Source organism: Oncorhynchus keta, chromosome 1, assembly GCF_023373465.1.
Source record: "Oncorhynchus keta strain PuntledgeMale-10-30-2019 chromosome 1, Oket_V2, whole genome shotgun sequence".
Taxonomy (NCBI): domain Eukaryota; kingdom Metazoa; phylum Chordata; class Actinopteri; order Salmoniformes; family Salmonidae; genus Oncorhynchus; species Oncorhynchus keta.
Window position 1 is genome coordinate 90,467,172 of NC_068421.1, and position 22,500 is coordinate 90,489,671.

Below are 22,500 nucleotides of genomic sequence, written 5' to 3' on the forward strand. Positions count from 1 at the left end.
TATACAGTCAATTTCTGGAGCGAGGCTGCAGTATACTGTGTTGTGTGCAAAAATAAAGAAGCATGGAAACTTTAAAAACCAAACAATAAATTAGCACGAAGGAGAGGAGGAGAGGAGGGAAAATGCACATTGGGAAAAAAACACAAGACTTCCTGGTACGACAGCTTAAGCGAATAAACAGCAGCTCATTTCTTGCCTCTCTTCAAGAAAAGCTGTTGGTTCCGAGTCGGTCCAGGGAGGATGTAAAATGCCTGTCGTTATTTTTACAAGAAGCACAACATTTACTTGACCTATTATTGGAGGGAGAGTGGGAGGATAACCTCCATCTGAAAACAATTAGACCAGCTCCAATACTTAGTGTGGGAATGGCCTTCACACACAGAGAGAGAGAGAGAGAGAGGAGGCTCTACCTTAGACAGACCCTTTTAAACCCACACCCCTCCTCTCTCCTCTCCCCTCTCCTCTCTCCTCTCCACTCTCCTCTCTCCTTTCCTCTCCTCTCCACTTTCCTCTCCTTTCCCCTCTCCTCTCTCCTCTCCTCTCCTCTCTCCTCTCCCTTCTCCTCTCCTCCCCCTCTCCCCTCTCCTTTCCTCTCCTCTCCCCTTTCCTCTCCTTTCCACTCTCCTCTCTCCTCTCTGCTCTCCTCTCTGCTCTCCTCTCTCCTCTCCTCTCCTCTCTCCTCTCCTCTCCTCTCCTCTCCTCTCCTCTCCTCTCTCTTCCTTGGGCTGGCTAGGCTGGTTGACTGCTCGGGGGAGGGTGCTTTGTGTGTGAGTGTGTGAGTGTGTGTGTATGTGTGTGTGTGTGTGTGTGTGTTGGCCACATCAGTCAGGCTCAGACCATTAGCCTTAACGAGCCAAACTAACCATGTTTACTTGATTATTAGTCCATCCAGCTGTGATGACTACCTGGCTGGCCGCATCCACACTGGCTTCATCGACACAGTCCACTTGGATTCTCGGCTGCCTGGGGAGGGGAGGGGGGTTGGTGTGTATGCCTGCATGCATGCCTTGCTGGTGTGTGTGTGTGTGTGTGTGTGTGTTTGAGCGTGTGTGTGTGTGTGTGTGTATATGTGAGTGTTTGAGCGTGTGTGTGTGTGTGTGTGTGTGTGTGTGTGTGTGTGTGTGTGTGTGTGTGTGTGTGTGTGTGTGTGTGTGTGTGTGTTGAGCGTGTGTGTGTGTCTGTGTGTGTGTTTTGAGCGTGTGTGTGTGTGTGTGTGTGTGAGTGTGTGTGTATGTGAGTGTGTGTTTGAGCGTGGGTGTGTGTGTATATGTGTGTGTGTGTATGTGTGTGTGTGTGTGTGTGTGTGTGTGTGTGTGTGTGTGTGTGTGTGTGTGTGTGTGTGTGTGTGTGTGTGTGTGTGTGTGGGCTCCGGGCAGCCGAGCGGAAATGGAGGAAAACTCGCCTCCCTGCGGACCTGGCATCCTTTCACTCCCTCCTCTCTACATTTTCCTCCTCTGTCTCTGCTGCTAAAGCCACTTTCTACCATTCTAAATTCCAAGCATCTGCCTCTAACCCTAGGAAGCTCTTTGCCACCTTCTCCTCCCTCCTGAATCCTCCCCCTCCCTCCTCCCTCTCTGCAGATGACTTCGTCAACCATTTTGAAAAGAAGGTCGATGACATCCGATCCTCGTTTGCTAAGTCAAACGACACTGCTGGTTCTGCCCACACTGCCCTACCCTATGCTCTGACCTCTTTCTCCCCTCTCTCTCCAGATGAAATCTCGCGTCTTGTGACGGCCGGCCGCCCAACAACCTGCCCGCTTGACCCTATCCCCTCCTCTCTTCTCCAGACCATTTCCGGAGACCTTCTCCCTTACCTCACCTCGCTCATCAACTCATCCCTGACCGCTGGCTACGTCCCTCCCGTCTTCAAGAGAGCGAGAGTTGCACCCCTTCTGAAAAAACCTACACTCGATCCCTCCGATGTCAACAACTACAGACCAGTATCCCTTCTCTCTTTTCTCTCCAAAACTCTTGAGCGTGCCGTCCTTGGCCAGCTCTACCGCTATCTCTCTCAGAATGACCTTCTTGATCCAAATCAGTCAGGTTTCAAGACTAGTCATTCAACTGAGACTGCTCTTCTCTGTATCACGGAGGCGCTCCGCACTGCTAAAGCTAACTCTCTCTCCTCTGCTCTCATCCTTCTAGACCTATCGGCTGCCTTCGATACTGTGAACCATCAGATCCTCCTCTCCACCCTCTCCGAGTTGGGCATCTCCGGCGCGGCCCACGCTTGTTGCGTCCTACCTGACAGGTCGCTCCTACCAGGTGGCGTGGCGAGAATCTGTCTCCTCACCACGCGCTCTCACCACTGGTGTCCCCAGGGCTCTGTTCTAGGCCCTCTCTTATTCTCGCTATACACCAAGTCACTTGGCTCTGTCATAACCTCACATGGTCTCTCCTATCATTGCTATGCAGACGACACACAATTAATCTTCTCCTTTCCCCCTTCTGATGACCAGGTGGCGAATCGCATCTCTGCATGTCTGGCAGACATATCAGTGTGGATGACGGATCACCACCTCAAGCTGAACCTCAGCAAGACGGAGCTCCTCTTCCTCCCGGGAAGGACTGCCCGTTCCATGATCTCGCCATCACGGTTGACAACTCCATTGTGTCCTCCTCCCAGAGCGCTAAGAACCTTGGCGTGATCCTGGACAACACCCTGACGTTCTCAACTAACATCAAGGCGGTGTCCCGTTCCTGTAGGTTCATGCTCTACAACATCCGCAGAGTACGACCCTGCCTCACACAGGAAGCGGCGCAGGTCCTAATCCAGCCACTTGTCATCTCCCGTCTTGATTACTGCAACTCGCTGTTGGCTGGGCTCCCTGCCTGTGCCATTAAACCCTACAACTCATCCAGAACGCCGCAGCCCGTCTGGTGTTCAACCTTCCCAAGTTCTCTCACGTCACCCCGCTCCTCCGCTCTCTCCACTGGCTTCCAGTTGAAGCTCGCATCCGCTACAAGACCATGGTGCTCGCCTACGGGCTGTGAGGGGAACGGCACCTCAGTACCTCCAGGCTCTGATCAGGCCCTACACCCAAACAAGGGCACTGCGTTCATCCACCTCTGGCCTGCTCGCCTCCCTACCACTGAGGAAGTACAGTTCCCGCTCAGCCCAGTCAAAACTGTTCGCTGCTCTGGCCCCCAATGGTGGAACAAACTCCCTCACGACGCCAGGACAGCGGAGTCAATCACCACCTTCCGGAGACACCTGAAACCCCACCTCTTCAAGGAATACCTAGGATAGGGTAAGTAAGGGTAAGTAATCCTTCTCACCCCCCTTCTCCCCCCCAACAAGATTTAGATGCAAGTGGCTGTTCCACTGGTTGTCATAAGGTGTATGCACCAATTTGTAAGTCGCTCTGGATAAGAGCGTCTGCTAAATGACTTAAATGTAAATGTAATGTAAATGTGTGTGTGTGTGTGTGTGTGTGTGTGTGTGTGTGTGTGTGTGTGCGTGTGTGTGTGTGTGTGTGTGTGTGTGTGTTGTTTGAGCGTGTGTGTGTGTGTGTTTGAGTGTGTGTTTTTGAGTGTGTGTGTGTGTGTGTGTGTGTGTGTGTGTGTGTGTGTGTGTGTGTGTGTGTGTGTGTGTGTGTGTGTGTGTGTGTGTGTGTGTGTGTGTGTGTGTGTGTGTGAGTGTGTTTGAGCGTGTGTGTGTGTGTGTGTTTGAGTGTGTGTGTGTGTTTTGAGCGTGTGTGTGTGTGTGTGTGTGTGAGTGTATGTGAGTGTGTGTTTGAGCGTGGGTGTGTGTGTATATGTGTGTGTGTGTGTGTGTGTGTGTGTGTGTGTGTGTGTGTGTGTGTGTGTGTGTGTGTGTGTGTGTGTGTGTGTGTGTGTGTGTGTGTCTGTGTGTGTCTGAGGGAGATATCCATACGCCTGGACATGAGAGGAGGCTCTGTGACGTGAGCGGAGGAAACCTGAGATAATAAGGAGAGGAGAAGACTTCCTCCATTTCAGTCACTCCATCTGTTTAACCCCGTCTGCTCCCAGTCACATCCGTTTAACCCCGTCTGCTCCCAGTCACTCCATCCGTTTAACCCCGTCTGCTCCCAGTCACATCCGTTTAACCCCGTCTGCTCCCAGTCACTCCATCCGTTTAACCCCGTCTGCTCCCAGTCACTCCATCCGTTTAACCCCGTCTGCTCCCAGTCACTCCATCCGTTTAACCCTGTCTGCTCCCAGTCACTCCATCCGTTTAACCCCGTCTGCTCCCAGTCACATCCGTTTAACCCCGTCTGCTCCCAGTCACTCCATCCGTTTAACCCAGTCTGCTCCCAGTCACTCCATCTGTTTAACCCCGTCTGCTCCCAGTCACATCCGTTTAACCCCGTCTGCTCCCAGTCACTCCATCCGTTTAACCCAGTCTGCTCCCAGTCACTCCATCCGTTTAACCCCGTCTGCTCCCAGTCACTCCATCCGTTTAACCCCGTCTGCTCCCAGTAACTCCATCCGTTTAACCCCGTCTGCTCCCAGTCACTCCATCCGTTTAACCCAGTCTGCTCCCAGTCACTCCATCCGTTTAACCCCGTCTGCTCCCAGTCACTCCATCCGTTTAACCCCGTCTGCTCCCAGTAACTCCATCTGTTTAACCCAGTCTGCTCCCAGTCACTCCATCCGTTTAACCCTGTCTGCTCCCAGTAACTCCATCTGTTTAACCCAGTCTGCTCCCAGTCACTCCATCCGTTTAACCCCGTCTGCTCCCAGTCACTCCATCTGTTTAACCCTGTCTGCTCCCAGTCACTCCATCCGTTTAACCCCGTCTGCTCCCAGTCACTCCATCCGTTTAACCCCGTCTGCTCCCAGTCACATCCGTTTAACCCCGTCTGCTCCCAGTCACTCCATCTGTTTAACCCCGTCTGCTCCCAGTCACATCCGTTTAACCCCGTCTGCTCCCAGTCACTCCATCCGTTTAACCCAGTCTGCTCCCAGTCACTCCATCCGTTTAACCCCGTCTGCTCCCAGTCACTCCATCCGTTTAACCCCGTCTGCTCCCAGTCACTCCATCCGTTTAACCCCGTCTGCTCCCAGTCACTCCATCTGTTTAACCCTGTCTGCTCCCAGTCACTCCATCCGTTTAACCCCGTCTGCTCCCAGTCACTCCATCCGTTTAACCCCGTCTGCTCCCAGTCACTCCATCCGTTTAACCCTGTCTGCTCCCAGTCACTCCATCCGTTTAACCCCGTCTGCTCCCAGTCACTCCATCCGTTTAACCCAGTCTGCTCCCAGTCACTCCATCTGTTTAACCCCGTCTGCTCCCAGTCACTCCATCTGTTTAACCCCGTCTGCTCCCAGTCACTCCATCCGTTTAACCCAGTCTGCTCCCGGTCACTCCATCCGTTTAACCCCGTCTGCTCCCAGTCACTCCATCCGTTTAACCCTGTCTGCTCCCAGTCACTCCATCCGTTTAACCCTGTCTGCTCCCAGTCACTCCATCCGTTTAACCCAGTCTGCTCCCAGTCACTCCATCCGTTTAACCCCGTCTGCTCCCAGTCACTCCATCCGTTTAACCCTGTCTGCTCCCAGTCACTCCATCCGTTTAACCCCGTCTGCTCCCAGTCACTCCATCCGTTTAACCCTGTCTGCTCCCAGTCACTCCATCCGTTTAACCCCGTCTGCTCCCAGTCACTCCATCCGTTTAACCCCGTCTGCTCCCAGTCACTCCATCCGTTTAACCCCGTCTGCTCCCAGTCACTCCATCCGTTTAACCCCGTCTGCTCCCAGTCACTCCATCCGTTTAACCCCGTCTGCTCCCAGTCACTCCATCCGTTTAACCCCGTCTGCTCCCAGTCACTCCATCCGTTTAAACCCGTCTGCTCCCAGTCACTCCATCTGTTTAACCCCGTCTGCTCCCAGTCACTGAATACTGTTTAGTCACTGAAGACCAGTCACTGAAGACCAGTCACTGAAGACCAGTCACTGAAGACTGTTTAGTCACTGAAGACTGTTTAGTCACTGAAGACAGTTTAGTCACTGAAGACTGTTTAGTCACTGAAGACTGTTTAGTCACTGAAGACTGTTTAGTCACTGAAGACTGTTTAGTCACTGAAGACTGTTTAGTCACTGAAGACCAGTCACTGAAGACTGTTTAGTCACTGAAGACTGTTTAGTCACTGAAGACTGTTTAGTCACTGAAGACAGTTTAGTCACTGAAGACTGTTTAGTCACTGAAGACCAGTCACTGAAGACTGTTTAGTCACTGAAGACTGTTTAGTCACTGAAGACTGTTTAGTCACTGAAGACAGTTTAGTCACTGAAGACCAGTCACTGAAGACTGTTTAGTCACTGAAGACTGTTTAGTCACTGAAGACTGTTTAGTCACTGAAGACTGTTTAGTCACTGAAGACTGTTTGACGTCTATCAAAAGCACCTAGAAGGCAGTGGCGGCAACGAACAGGGGACTATGCATTCTTATCTACTGTGACACACTCACGCACACACACACACACACACACACACACACACACACACACACACACACACACACACACACACACACACACACACACACACACACACACACACACACACACACACACACACACACACACACACACACACACACACACACACACACACACACACACACACACACACACACACACACACACACACACACACACACACACACACACACACACACACACACACACACACACGCTCAAACACACACTCACATACACACACACACACACACACTCTCAAACACACACATGCTCATTCACACACACACACGCTCAAACACACATACACTCAAACACACACACACGCTCAAACACACACACACGCTCAAACACACACACACACAAACACACACATGCTCATTCACACACACACACACACACACACACACACACACACACACACACACACACACACACACACACACACACACACATACACACACACACGCTCAAACACACACTCACATACACACACACACACACACACACACACACACACACACACACACACACACACACACACACACACACACATACATACATACATACATACATACACACACACACACACACACACACACACGCTCAAACACACACTCACATACACACACACACACACACACTCTCAAACACACACATGCTCATTCACACACACACACGCTCAAACACACATACACTCAAACACACACACGCTCAAACACACACGCTCAAACACACACACACACAAACACACACATGCTCATTCACACACACACACACACACACACACACACACACACACACACACACACACACACACACACACACACACACACACACACACACACACACACACACACACACACACACACACACACACACACACACACACACACACACACATGCTCAAACACACACATGCTCTAACACACACACACACACACACACACACACACACACACACACACACACACACACACTCAAACACACACACTCACAAATGCACACATACACACACACACTCAGACACACACACATTTTTGACCTTCCTCTTTATTACCCTCTAAGGGAACCAATTATGAGTCACCAACCTGCTTATTCTCACGAAGCACATAAAAGTGTCACAGCACCATAGTGGATATATAGGACTCAGCATCGATCGGCTGTATGAGAGAGAGACTGTCTGAGACTGAAAACAGACCGCTTTCTCCTACTCTCGCTCCTCTCAATATAGGACTCAGCATCGATTGGCTGTATGAGAGAGAGAGACTGTCTGAGACTGAAAACAGACCGCTTTCAAGGTTATTGGTTCACTGGGGAAGGACCCAAGGTTATTGGTTCCCTGGGGAAAGACCCAAGGTTATTGGTTCACTGGGGAAGGACCCAGGGTTATTGGTTCACTGGGGAAGGACCCAAGGTTATTGGTTCACTGGGGAAGGACCCAAGGTTATTGGTTCACTGGGGAAGGACCCAAGGTTATTGGTTCACTGGGGAAGGACCCAAGGTTATTGGTTCACTGGGGAATGCCTGAAGTTTATTGGTTCACTGGGGAAGGACCCAAGGTTATTGGTTCACTGGGGAATGCCTGACGTTTATTGGTTCACTGGGGAAGGACCCAAGGTTATTGGTTCACTGGGGAAGGACCCAAGGTTATTGGTTCACTGGGGAAGGACCCAAGGTTATTGGTTCACTGGGGAATGCCTGAAGTTTATTGGTTCACTGGGGAATGCCTGAAGTTTATTGGTTCACTGGGGAATGCCTGAAGTTTATTGGTTCACTGGGGAGCGATCCAAGATGCTGACTTTAATCAGGATAATATGTAGTAGGGAGGAGGGGAGTATGGAGGGAACTAGGGAGGGGAGAGATGTAGGGGAAGAGAGGGATGGGAGAGAGGGAGGTAAGAGAGGGATGGGAGAGAGGGAGGGGAGAGAGGGAGGGGAAGAGAGGAATGGGAGAGAGGGAGGGGAGAGAGGGAGGGGAAGAGAGGAATGGGAGAGAGGGAGGGGAGAGAGGGAGGGGAAGAGAGGGAGGGGAAGAGAGGAGTGGGAGAGAGGGAGGGGAGAGAGGGAGGGAAGAGAGGGATGGGAGAGAGGGAGGGGAGAGAGGGAGGGGAAGAGAGGAATGGGAGAGAGGGAGGGGAGAGAGGGAGGGGAAGAGAGGAATGGGAGAGAGGGAGGGGAGAGAGGGAGGGGAAGAGGGAGGGAGGGGAGAGAGAGGGGAGGGAGAGAGGGAGGGGAAGAGAGGAATGGGAGAGAGGGAGGGGAGAGAGGGGGAGGGGAGGAATGGGAGAGAGGGGAAGAGAGGGAAGAGAGGAATGGGAGAGAGGGGGAGGGGAGAGAGGGAGGGGAAGAGAGGAATGGGAGAGAGGGAGGGGAGAGAGGGAGGGGAGAGAGGGAGGGGAAGAGAGGAATGGGAGAGAGGGAGGGGAGAGAGGGAGGGAAGAGAGGGAATGGGAGAGAGGGAGGGAAGAGAGGAGGGGAAGAGGGAATGGGAGAGAGGGAGGGAAGAGAGGAATGGGAGAGAGGGAGGGGGGGAGAGAGGGAGGGGAAGAGAGGAATGGGAGAGAGGGAGGGGGATCCCTGACCCAAACCTTGACCTGAGGGAGGGAACAATATCCCCCCTGAACACCCTATGATGCGAACTGAATAGCTGCATGAGTGAGCCTCTCTCTCTGTGTCTGTGTCTGTGTCTGTGGCACACACTGGCACACACTGGCACACACACACACTGGTACACACACACACTGGCACACACTGGCACACACACACACTGGCACACACACACTGGCACACCACACACTGGTACACACACACACTGGCACACACTGGCACACACACACACTGGCACACACACACACTGGCACACCACACACTGGCACACCACACACTGGCACACACACACACTGGCACACACTGGCACACACACACACTGGCACACACACACACTGGCACACCACACACTGGCACACCACACACTGGCACACACACACACTGGCACACACTGGCACACACACACACTGGTACACACACACACTGGCACACACTGGCACACACACACACTGGCACACACTGGCACACACACACACTGGTACACACACACACTGGCACACACTGGCACACACACACACTGGCACACACACACACTGGCACACCACACACTGGCACACCACACACTGGCACACACACACACTGGCACACACTGGCACACACACACACTGGCACACACACACACTGGCACACACTGGCACACACACACACTGGTACACACACACACTGGCACACACTGGCACACACACACACTGGCACACACACACACTGGCACACCACACACTGGCACACACACACACTGGCACACACTGGCACACACTGGCACACACACTGGCACACACACACACTGGCACACACTGGCACACACTGGCACACACTGGCACACACTGGCACACACTGGCACACACACACACACTGGCACACACTGGCACACACACACACACACTGGCACACACACACACTGGCACACACACACACACACACACACACACACACACACACACACACACACACACACACACACACACACACACACACACACACACACACACACACACACACACACACACACACACACACACACACAGAGACCTATTCTACAGGTGTTTTCTTACCTGTGAACACCTCCGGTGGCTCTCACACCAGCCCAAGACGTCATCACTCTGCAAGGCAGAAAAAAAACAAATAAACTGAGGAATCACTGAAATAAACCACACTCTTTCACACAGCTTTACTTCAGCAATTCAATATTACAAATTCAACAACACATAAAATATGTGTTTCTGGGGACAGCCACACACCACAATGCCCTTTCTGGAACGCCTCTTCCTTTGATTCATGGCTGTGGTGCAAAGACCCAGACCAGACCCAGACCAGTTTTACGTCTCTGAATGGAAGTGGGTTCAGGCCTCGGCGAGGACAGTCCTTAGTCAACATTGCAGGCTACGCCCCAGCGTGAAACCACGGTAACGGGCGTGAGTCATCACCTGACCAGTGACCACAGGTAGGTAGGTCCTCAAATACCACTGGTGAACAGTAGAGAGAGGACCATCACGGACTAACAGGACTAATGGCAAGTGGGGCAGCAGGCAGCCTTGTGGTTAGAGTGTTGGGCCAGTAACTGAAAGGTTGCTGGATCGAATCCCCGAGCTGACAAGGTAAAAATCTGTCGTTCTTCCCCTGAACAAGGCAGTTAACCCACTCTTCCCCGGTAGGCCATCATTGTAAATAAGAATTTGTTCTTAACTGACTTGCCTAGTTTGATAAAGGTTAAAATAAAAAATCCTATAGGTTCCATCTCTGGTGAGTCTATACACTTTTGAGATAAAAGTTAACATAATTGTCCCAAAACACCAGCATTAAACAAATGTACACTACATGAGCAACATCTCATTCCAAAATCATGGGCATTAATATGGAGTTACCCCCCTGTGCTGTGCTGCTATAACACTCTTCTGGGAAGGCTTTTCACTAGATTTTGGAATATTGCTGCAGGGACTTGCTTCCATTCAGAAATTCAGCATATGTATGCTGTAGCGTTAGGATTTCCCTTCACTGGAACTAAGGGGCCAAGCCTGAACCATGGAAAACAGACCCAGACCATTATTCCTCCTCCACCAAACTTTACAGTTGGCACTATGCATTTGGGCAGGTAGCGTTCTCCTGACATCCGCCAAACCAATATTCGTCCGTTGGACTACCAGATAGTGAAGTGTGATTCATCACACCAAAGATCGCTTTTACACCAGTCCAGCCGATGCTTGGCGTTGCGCATGGTGATCTGAGGCTTGTGTGCGGCTGCTCGGCCATGGAAACCCATTTCATGAAGCACCAGACGAACAGTTCTTGTGTGGAAGTTGCTTCCAGAGGCCGTTAGGAGCTCAGTAGTGCATCTGAGGACATATTAATTTGACGAACTGACTAGTTGGAAAGGTGGCATCCTATGATGGTGCCACGTTGAAAGTCACGGAGCTCTTCAGTAAGGCCATTCTACTGTTTGTCGAAAGAGATTGGCTGTGTGCTCGATTTTATACAGGTGTTAGTAATGGGTGTGGCTGAAATAGTCGAATCCACTCATTTGAGCGGTTGTCCACATAATTGTGTATATATAGTGGATGTTGAACTCTTCCACTTGAGAGGAGAATAAGTGTCATTGTCTGTCTGATACGAACGTAAAATAATTCTCCTCAGCGGAGTTCCCACATCCGCTTTTCAGCAGGAAAGAAAGCTAGCTTGAACAAACAATATCCTGGATACGTTTGTTGGCAACTCCTCTAGGGATGGTCTGATACAGACATCACGGAGAGAGAAACACTGACACAATAAACAGGGCTGTAAAGTCAAGCTTTTAGATTCCTTCTTAAAAGCGCAGTGTCGACTCGGGAGGCTCGGTGATGTAAAGATGGCCTTTGGGCCGACCAGTGACAGGATGATCCATCCCCATTCTACCTCAAAGATGAAAAAAAAAACACCAATTAAAGCAGAAAGCCCTGAGCGGGTGATAAGCCTTACTAACGAGGCCAAGACACTCTCTCCCTCTGAGTGAGCAATGTTTACCCCCAACGCAGGATCATCCTCTCCCACTACTTATAACATTCACTTACCTCAGTCTTTTACACGTACATGCACATACCGCCTTGGTCTTAATTACCACAAAGAGGAACAGAAAGAAGAATAGCCATTGTGTTAGTGGGGTCAGGTTCTAAGGGTGCACAGGGGGCACTGATCTCAGCAGGAATGCTAAAGGTTCACACCACCCCACAGGATTTAATAAGCTACTTAACCCAGCAGCCACATGATGAGACCAACAGAAGCAACGAAGGAGAAAGACCAACCCCCATAATTAAGAGGCTGTAACGAGTGAAGGAAAGAGGAATGGGAGGTGAAAAACACAGCAGCAACACAGTGTTTAGATGTCATTATAAGAGAGGTGAGGAAAAAGGAGGAGGAAGAGTAGGGGGGAGGAGGAGGTGGAGGAGGAGCTGGACGAGGAGGAATGGTAAGAGGGAGAAGAGGAGGAGGATTGGGGGAGAAGGAGCAGGAGGAGGAGGAAGGGGAGGAGGAGGAGCTGGAGGAGGAGGCAAAGAAAAAATAATCTCTCTCTCTCTCTCTCACTATCTCTCTTCCTCTTTCTATCTTTCTCTCTCCCCACCCCTCATTTTCTCTCTTCCTCTCAGAGTTTTCTCTCTCTGTCGACTGAAGGCTCTGTGTGGGACTTGTAGCCTTGAGTGAATGATTTGTGGCCTCTGGTGGACTGCTGTTAAGGCCTGAAGGACCCTCTTTAAAGGTTCAATGCAGCTGTTTTTCGAATGTTTGTAGGACTGAAATCTGAAAACTAGCTGTTATTGGCAGAGAGGTTTGGAACTCTCTTTCTTATTGGTCTATTAACTCATTTACCACATGGTGATGTCACCATAGAAGGCAAAAAACTCCATCCCACCAAAACAGGTTGAAATTTCCAACAGTTTTTACACTAAAAGGGCATTTTCATAATTTTCACAATTTCACAGTATTATTCCAACCTCATAGTGTGGGTCTTGAACTCACTCTGAATAGAAGACTTGATTGACAGGGTCATTGAGGGTCGTGAACCCTGCTGAAGGACATTGGTGAACGAGAGGAAGCCGTGGGGTTGCTGCTGTAGTAGTCTATAGCAACTTCCAGGATCCGCAACACATCAAGGCTGTGTTTGTGTGTTTGCACAGCATCTGAGACAGGATGATAGACCTCCTCTCCATGAACTCAAATGGATACACAGCTGGTTCAAAATGTCACTGTAATCCTACCAAAACAACACTCTGTGTGTGTGTGTGTGTGTGTGTGTGTGTGTGTGTGTGTGTGTGTGTGTGTGTGTGTGTGTGTGTGTGTGTGTGTGTGTGTGTGTGTGTGTGTGTGTGTGTGTGTGTGCGTGTGTGTGCGTGCGTGCGTGCGTGCGTGCGTGCGTGCGTGCGTGTGTGTGTGTGTGTGTGTGTGTTTGTGTGTGTGTGAGTGTGTGTGTGTGTGTGTACGCTCTGTTTTGTTTATCTAATTTATCCCCTGTTGCTCTAGCAACATGCCCTTCTGTCATTCATGGGAATTTCTCTGGGAATGACTCTTCCCAAGGGAGTATTGCTGTCCTTTCTCTCTGTCTCTGTATAGACCTGCCGGTATCAGAAGGGCTTCGGTGGGGGGAGACCGAGGGAAAAGGGGATACCGTATGAGAGGGAGGAAAGTAGTGATGGGGGTAAAAATCAATAAAGTTACATTTGCATTGCCAACCTCCCCAACCTCTTTTACACCACTGCTACTCTGTTGTTATCATCTATGCATAGTTACTTAATAACTCTACCTACATGTACATATTACCTCAACTAACCGGTGCCCCCACACATTGACTCTGTACCGGTACCCCCCTGTATATAGCCTCCACATTGACTCTGTACCGGTACCCCCTGTATATAGCCTCCACATTGACTCTGTACCGGTACCCCCTGTATATAGCCTCCACATTGACTCTGTACCGGTACCCCCCTGTATATAGCCTCCACATTGACTCTGTACCGGTACCCCCCTGTATATAGCCTCCACATTGACTCTGTACCGGTACCCCCTGGAGATTCCTCCAGCTATAAGGCCTGTGTCTATAATATATAGTGGAGATTCCTCTAGCTATAAGGCCTGTGTCTATAATATTATACAGATTCCTCCAGCTATAACTGTGTCTATAATATTATGACAGACCAGCTAGCTATAAGGCCTGTGTCTATAATATATAGTGGAGATTCCTCCAGCTATAAGGCCTGTGTCTATAATATATAGTGACAGACCAGCTAGCTATAAGGCCTGTGTCTATAATATTATGACAGACCAGCTAGATCTACTGTGTCTATAATATTAGTGACAGACCTCCAGCTATAAGGCTACTGTGTCTATAATATATATGGAGACCAGCTATAAGGCTACTGTGTCTATAATATTAGTGACAGACCAGCTAGCTCTAAGGCCTGTGTCTATAATATATATGACAGACCAGCTATAAGATCTACTGTGTCTATAATATATATGACAGACCAGCTATAAGGCCTGTGTCTATAATATATATGACAGACCTCTAGCTCTAAGGCCTGTGTCTATAATATTATGACAGACCAGCTAGATCTACTGTGTCTATAATATTATGACAGACCAGCTAGATCTACTGTCTCTATATATTGGAGATTCCAGACCAGCTAGATCTGTGTCTCTAATATATATGACAGACCAGCTAGATACTGTCCTCTAGCTATATTATGACAGACCTGTGTCTATGTTCTCTATATATATGACAGACCAGCTAGAAGGCTACTGTGTCTATAATATTATGACAGACCAGCTAGATCTACTGTGTCTATAATATTATGACAGACCAGCTAGAAGGCCTGTGTCTATAATATTATGACAGACCAGCTAGATCTATAATAATATTATGGACCAGCTAGTCTACTCTATAATATTAGTGACAGATTCCAGCTAGATCTACTGCTCTATAATATTATGACAGACCTGTGATCTACTATTATATTATGACAGACCAGCTGGATCTACTCTCTAGCTTATGACAGACCAGCTAGATCTACTGTCTCTATAATATTATGACAGACCAGCTAGATCTACTGTGTCTATAATATTATGACAGACCAGCTAGATCTACTGTGTCTATAATATTATGACAGACCAGCTAGATCTACTGTGTCTATAATATTATGACAGACCAGCTAGATCTACTGTGTCTATAATATTATGACAGACCAGCTAGATCTACTGTGTCTATAATATTATGACAGACCAGCTAGATCTACTGTGTCTATAATATTATGACAGACCAGCTAGATCTACTGTCTCTATAATATTATGACAGACCAGCTAGATCTACTGTGTCTATAATATTATGACAGACCAGCTAGATCTACTGTCTCTATTATATTAGTGGAGATTCCAGACCAGCTAGATCCTGTGTCTATAATATTATGACAGACCAGCTAGCTATCTGTGTCTATATTATATTATGACAGACCAGCTAGATCTATAAGGCCTCTATTATATTATGACAGACCAGCTAGAGATCTACTGTCTCTATTATATTATGACAGACCAGCTAGATCTACTGTCTCTATATATTATGACAGACCTCCTAGATCTACTGGCCTCTGTTATATTATGACAGACCAGCTAGATCTACTGTCTCTATTATATTATGACAGACCTGTGTCTATAATTATATTATGACAGACCAGCTAGATCTACTGTCTCTATTATATTATGACAGACCAGCTAGAAGGCCTGTCTCTATTATATTATGACAGACCAGCTAGATCTACTGTGTCTATTAATATATATGAGATTCCTTGTGTCTATTATATTAGTGACCAGCTAGATGTCCTATATATAGCTAGAAGGCCTGTGTCTATAATATTATGACAGACCAGCTAGATCTGTGTCTATAATATATTATGACAGACCTCCAGCTAGATAAGGCCTGTGTCTATAATATTATGACAGACCAGCTATATCCTGTCTCTATAATATTATGACAGACCAGCTAGATATAAGGCCTGTCTCTATAATATATATGACAGACCAGCTAGATCTACTGTCTCTATAATATTATGACAGACCAGCTAGATCTACTGTCTCTAGCTATATTATGACAGACCAGCTGATCTATAATATATATTGGAGACCAGCTATATCCTGTGTCTATAATATATATGGAGACCAGCTAGATCTACTGTGTCTATAATATTATGGAGACCTCCAGCTAGATCCTGTGTCTATAATATTATGAGTGACCAGCTAGATCTACTGTCTCTATTATATTATGACAGACCAGCTAGATCTACTGTATATAGTGGATATTATCCAGCCAGCTAAGGCTACTGTGATAATATATAGTGACAGACCAGCTATATCTACTGTCTCTATAATATTATGACAGACCAGCTAGATCTCCTCCAGCTATATATATGACAGACCAGCTAGATCCTGTCTGTGACAGACCTATAAGGCCTATATATATGACATTCCAGCTATAAGGCTACTGTGTCTATAATATATATGACAGACCAGCTATATCCTGTGTCTATAATATTATGACAGACCAGCTATAAGGCCTGTGTCTATAATATATACAGACCAGCTTCCTCCAGCTATTATATTAGACAGACCTGTAGTCTATAATATCTCTATGGATATTCCTCCAGCTATAAGGCCTGTGTCTATAATATTATGACAGACCTCCAGCTATAAGGCCTGTGTCTATAATATATAGTGACAGATTCCAGCTATAAGGCCTGTGTCTATAATATATAGTGGAGATTCCTCCAGCTATAAGGCCTGTGTCTATAATATATATGACATTCCTCCAGCTATAAGGCTACTGTGTCTATAATATTAGTGGAGATTCCTCCAGCTATAAGGCCTGTGTCTATAATATATAGTGGAGATTCCTCCAGCTATAAGGCCTGTGTCTATAATATATAGTGGAGATTCCTCCAGCTATAAGGCCTGTGTCTATAATATATAGTGGAGATTCCTCCAGCTATAAGGCCTGTGTCTATAATATATAGTGGAGATTCCTCCAGCTATAAGGCCTGTGTCTATAATATATAGTGGAGATTCCTCCAGCTATAAGGCCTGTGTCTATAATATATAGTGGAGATTCCTCCAGCTATAAGGCCTGTGTCTATAATATATAGTGGAGATTCCTCCAGCTATAAGGCCTGTGTCTATAATATATAGTGGAGATTCCTCTAGCTATAAGGCCTGTGTCTATAATATATAGTGGAGATTCCTCTAGCTATAAGGCCTGTGTCTATAATGACTTCCCTGAAAACCCAGAATGTTGAGGTTTTCACCCTTTTTCCTGGGCATTTCCCGATAGCGACATGATAGAGACTCACTCACAAGTGCGACACAGAGCTGGGTTCTGTTGTGCGCTGTTATTTGCGGTCCCCCTCATCCTGTAAACATACTAATCTACAAAGTGGCCGGTTTATTGCCTCCGTGTCTGTTAGCAGTAGCCTGGTACAGAGTGACCGAATGAGAGTCTCGGAACTTCCTCCGGGCTGTGACGGGACTCATGCTCATGTCTATAACTGGGTAATTACATGCTTGGCTCTGAGGATTCCCACACACTGCTCCACTGACATGACTAGTTCACCAAAACGACAAATCACATCATCACACACAGTGGGGAAACTTCCTGCAACGCAGAAACCAACAACAACAACTAAATCTAAATGCAAATCTACCCAAGACTCCCAACATTTGGCTCTTCGTGTGGGCGTACTTGCAAATTGGGATGAGCCAATATTGGCAGCCTGGGAAGTTTTCGAATTCTGTTGTTGTTGTGGTTGTTATTGATTGTTAGCAGGAAGTCACCCAACTGTGTACGATGATGTCATATTGCTGAGTATACCTTTAAGATGAGCCATTTGAGCCAGTATAGGTAGTCCACTCAGTATAGATAGTCAGTATAGGTAGTCAGTATAGGTAGTCCACTCAGTATAGATAGTCAGTATAGGTAGTCAGTATAGGTAGTCTACTCAGTATAGGTAGTCCACTCAGTATAGATAGTCAGTATAGGTAGTCAGTGTAGGTAGTCCACTCAGTATAGATAGTCAGTATAGGTAGTCAGTATAGGTAGTCTACTCAGTATAGGTAGTCCACTCAGTATAGATAGTCAGTATAGGTAGTCAGTATAGGTAGTCTACTCAGTATAGGTAGTCCACTCAGTATAGATAGTCAGTATAGGTAGTCAGTGTAGGTAGTCTACTCAGTATAGGTAGTCAGTATATGTAGTCCACTCAGTATAGGTAGTCAGTATATGTAGTCTACTCATTATGGGTAGTCTACTCAGTATATGTAGTCAATATAGGTAGTCTACTCAGTATAGGTAGTCAGTATAGGTAGTCTACTCAGTATAGGTAGTCAGGATAGGTAGTCAGTATAGGTAGTCAGGCTAGGTAGTCTACTCAGTATAGGTAGTCAGTATAGGTAGTCAGTATAGGTAGTCAGTATAGGTAGTCAGTATAGGTAGTCTAGTCAGCATAGGTAGTCGGTGTAGGTAGTCAGGATAGGTAGTCTAGTCAGTATATGTAGTCAGGATAGGTAGTCTACTCAGTATAGGTACTAAGTATAGGTAGTCAGTGTAGGTAGTCTACTCAGTATAGGTAGTCAGTATATGTAGTCTACTCAGTATAGGTAGTCAGTATAGGTAGTCTCCTCAGTATAGGTAGTCAGTATAGGTAGTCTACTCAGTATAGGTAGTCAGTATAGGTAGTCTCCTCAGTATAGGGAGTCAGTATAGGTAGTCTACTCAGTATAGGTAGTCAGTATATGTAGTCCACTCAGTATAGGTAGTCAGTGTAGGTAGTCTACTCAGTATAGGTAGTCAGTATATGTAGTCCACTCAGTATAGGTAGTCAGTATATGTAGTCTACTCATTATGGGTAGTCTACTCAGTATATGTAGTCAATATAGGTAGTCTACTCAGTATAGGTAGTCAGTATAGGTAGTCTACTCAGTGTGGGTAGTCCACTCCGTATAGGTAGTCAGTATAGGTAGTCGACTCAGTATAGGTAGTCAGTATAGGTAGTCAGTATAGGTAGTCTTTCAGTATAGGTAGTCAGTATAGGTAGTCTCCTTATAGGTAGTCAGTATATGTAGTCTACTCAGTATAGGTAGTCAGTATAGGTAGTCTCCTCAGTATAGGTAGTCAGTATAGGTAGTCTACTCAGTATAGGTAGTCAGTATAGGTAGTCTCCTCAGTATAGGGAGTCAGTATAGGTAGTCAGGATAGGTAGTCTACTCAGTATAATAATTGTATAAACCTTCCTCTGCCACTGCAACTATTATTCCATTGCTTGGCATTTGAGGGAATATAGATTTTCAATATCCTGGCTTTGTATGCATGACTAGCTTTCTGACATAGTGCTGGGTAAAGAGGTGGTAAGAGAAAGTGAGAGAAGAGTATATTTGACCTCTCCGCTTCCCTATCAAATCTAAAACATTCAAGCAGGCAACCTAAGAAAAACAACAACAACGACAAATGGTTCAATGAAGAATGCAACAACCTAAGAAAGAAATTGAGAAACGTATCCAACCAAAAACACAGAGACCCAGAAAACCTGAGCCGACTACGCCCTCACTATGCTGAATCACTAACACAATACAGAGAATCTAACCACTTCTGGGGAAACTGGAACACACTAAAACAAACAACAACACAAAGAGTTATCTATCAAAAACAGAGATGTCTGGGTAAACCACCTCTCCAATATTTTTGGACCTATGCCAAAGAACAAACAGCAAAAACATATACATGATCAAATACAAATCTTAGACTCAACTATTAAAGACTACCAGAACCCACTGGATTCTCCAATTTCACTGAATGAACTACAAGACAAAATACAAACCCTCCAACACAAAAAGGCTGGTGGTGTTGATGGCATCTTAAATGAAATGATCAAATACACAGACAACAAATTCTAATTGGCTATACTAAAGCTCTTTAACATCATCCTTAGCGCTGGCATCTTCCCCAATATTTGGAACCAAGGACTGATCACCCCAATCCAGAAAAGTGGAGACAAATTTGACCCCAATAACTACCGTGGGATATGCGTCAACAGCAACCTTGGGTAAATCCTCTGCATTATCATTAACAGCAGACTCGTACATTTCCTCAATGAAAACAATGTACTGAGCAAATGTCAAACTGGCTTTTTACCAAATTACCGTATGACAGACCACGTATTCACCCTGCACACCCTAATTGACAAACAAACACACCAAAAACAAAGCCAATGTCTTCTCATGCTTTGTTGATTTCAAAAAAGCATTTGACTCAATTTAGCATGAGGGTCTGCTAGACAAATTGTAGGACAGTGGTGCTGGGGGAAAAACATATAACGCTGTAAAATCCGTGTACACTAACAACAAGTGTGGGGTTAAAACGGACAAAAAAAAACACACACATTTCTATCCACAGGGCCATGGGGTGAGACAGGGATACAGCTTAAGCCCCACCCTCTTCAACATATATATCAATGAATTGGCGAGGGCACTAGAAGAGTCTGCAGCACCTGGCCTCACCCTAATAGAATCTGAAGTCAACTGTCTACTGTTTGCTGGTGATCTGGTGCTTCTGTCCCTAACCAGGGAGGCCCTACAGCAGCACCTAGATCTTCTGCACAGACCTGGGCCCTGCGGTAAATCTCAGTTAGACCAAAATAATGGTGGTCCAAAAAAGGTCCTGTTGCCAGGACCACAAATAAAAAAGTCCATCTAGACACCCTAGAGAAGTGGTTCCCAAACTTTTCATAGTCCCGTACCCTTTCAAACATTCAACATCCAGCTGCGTACCCCCTCTAGCACTCTCAAATTTTGTTTTTTGCCATCATTGTAAGCCTGCCACACACACACACTATACGATACATTTATTAAACATAAGAATGAGTGTGAGTTTTTGTCACAACCCGGCTCGTGGGAAGTGACAAAGAGCTCTTATAGGCCCAGGGCATACATAATAATATAATAATAATAATCAATCATGTTGCTCTTTATTTAGCCATCTTACATATAAGATGTTCATTGAAAATTGTGAATTACTCACCACAGGTTAATGAGAAAGGTATGCTTGAAAGGATGCACATAACTCTGCAATGTTGAGTTGTATTGGAGAGAGTCTCAGTCTTAAATTATTTTCCACACACAGTCTGTGCCTGTATTTAGTTTTCATTCTAGTGAGGGCTGAGAATCTACTCTCACATAGGTACTTGGTTGCAAAGAGCATCAGTGTCTTAACAGCGCGATTTGCCAAGGCAGGATACTCTGAGCGCAGCCCAATCCAGAAATCTGGCAGTGGCTTCTGATTAAATTAAATTTTCACAGAACCGCTTGTTGCAATTTCAATGAGGTTCTCTTGTTCAGATATCGGTAAGTGGACTGGAGGCAGGGCATGAAAGGGATAATGAATCCAGTTGCTTGTGTCATCCGTTTCGGGAAAGTACCTGCGTAATTGCACACCCAACTCGCTCAGGGGCTTCGCTATATCACATTTGACATTGTCCTTAAGCATGAGTTAATTTGCACACACACAAGTCATACAATGATGGAAAGACCTGTGTGTTATCCTTGTTAATGCAAACAGAGAAGAGCTCCAACTTCTTAATCATAGCTTCAGTTTTGTCCGGCATATTGAATATAGTTGCGGAGAGTCCCTGTAATCCTAGATTCAAATCATTCAGGTGAGAAAAAACATCACCCAGATAGGCCAGTCGTGTGTGAAACTCCTCATCATGCCAGCGGTCAGACAAGTGAAAATGATGGTCAGTAAAGACAACTTTAAGCTCGTCTCTCAATTTAAAAAAAATGCGTCAATACTTTTCTCCTTGATAACCAGCGCACTTCTTCTGTATGTTGTAAAAGCGTTACATGGTCGCTGCCCATATCATTGCATAGTGCAGAAAATACACGAGAGTCCCGAGGCCTTGCTTTAACAAAGAGAACCATTTTCACTGTAGTGTCCAAAACGTCTTCCAAGCTGTCAGACATTCCTTGGGCAGCAAGAGCCTCTCGGTGGATTCTGCAGTGTACCCAAGAGCCTCTCGGTGGATTCTGCAGTGTACCCAAGAGCCTCTCGGTGGATTCTGCAGTGTACCCAAGAGCCTCTCGGTGGATTCTGCAGTGTACCCAAGAGCCTCTCGGTGGATTCTGCAGTGTACCCAAGAGCCTCTCGGTGGATTCTGCAGTGTACCCAAGAGCCTCTCGGTGGATTCTGCAGTGTACCCAATTGGCGGCGCAAACAAAAAGGTGTGAGACAGTACTTTTGCCCATACTGTGGCACTACTCCCAATATAAGTTAACCTCGTTTGTGTCTCTATGGACGCGGGCCTTACCTTTTTTAACCATTTATCAATTTTCAAGCAAACAGAATGAGCAGCAGCTACTTTTGGCTACATACGGACCGTTAGTGGAATTCCCGCA

General features: G+C 46.9%; 1 protein-coding gene across 1 annotated transcript in view; it reads right to left on the reverse strand.

Moving 5' to 3' along the window:
- Nucleotides 1-22,500, reverse strand: part of anos1b (anosmin 1b) — a 194,582-nt gene that overhangs the window by 142,801 nt on the left and 29,281 nt on the right. Inside the window, exon 2 of the mRNA XM_052465113.1 lies at nt 10,107-10,154. Coding sequence (XP_052321073.1) covers nt 10,107-10,154 — 48 coding nt within the window. The remainder of the gene's footprint in view (nt 1-10,106; nt 10,155-22,500) is intronic.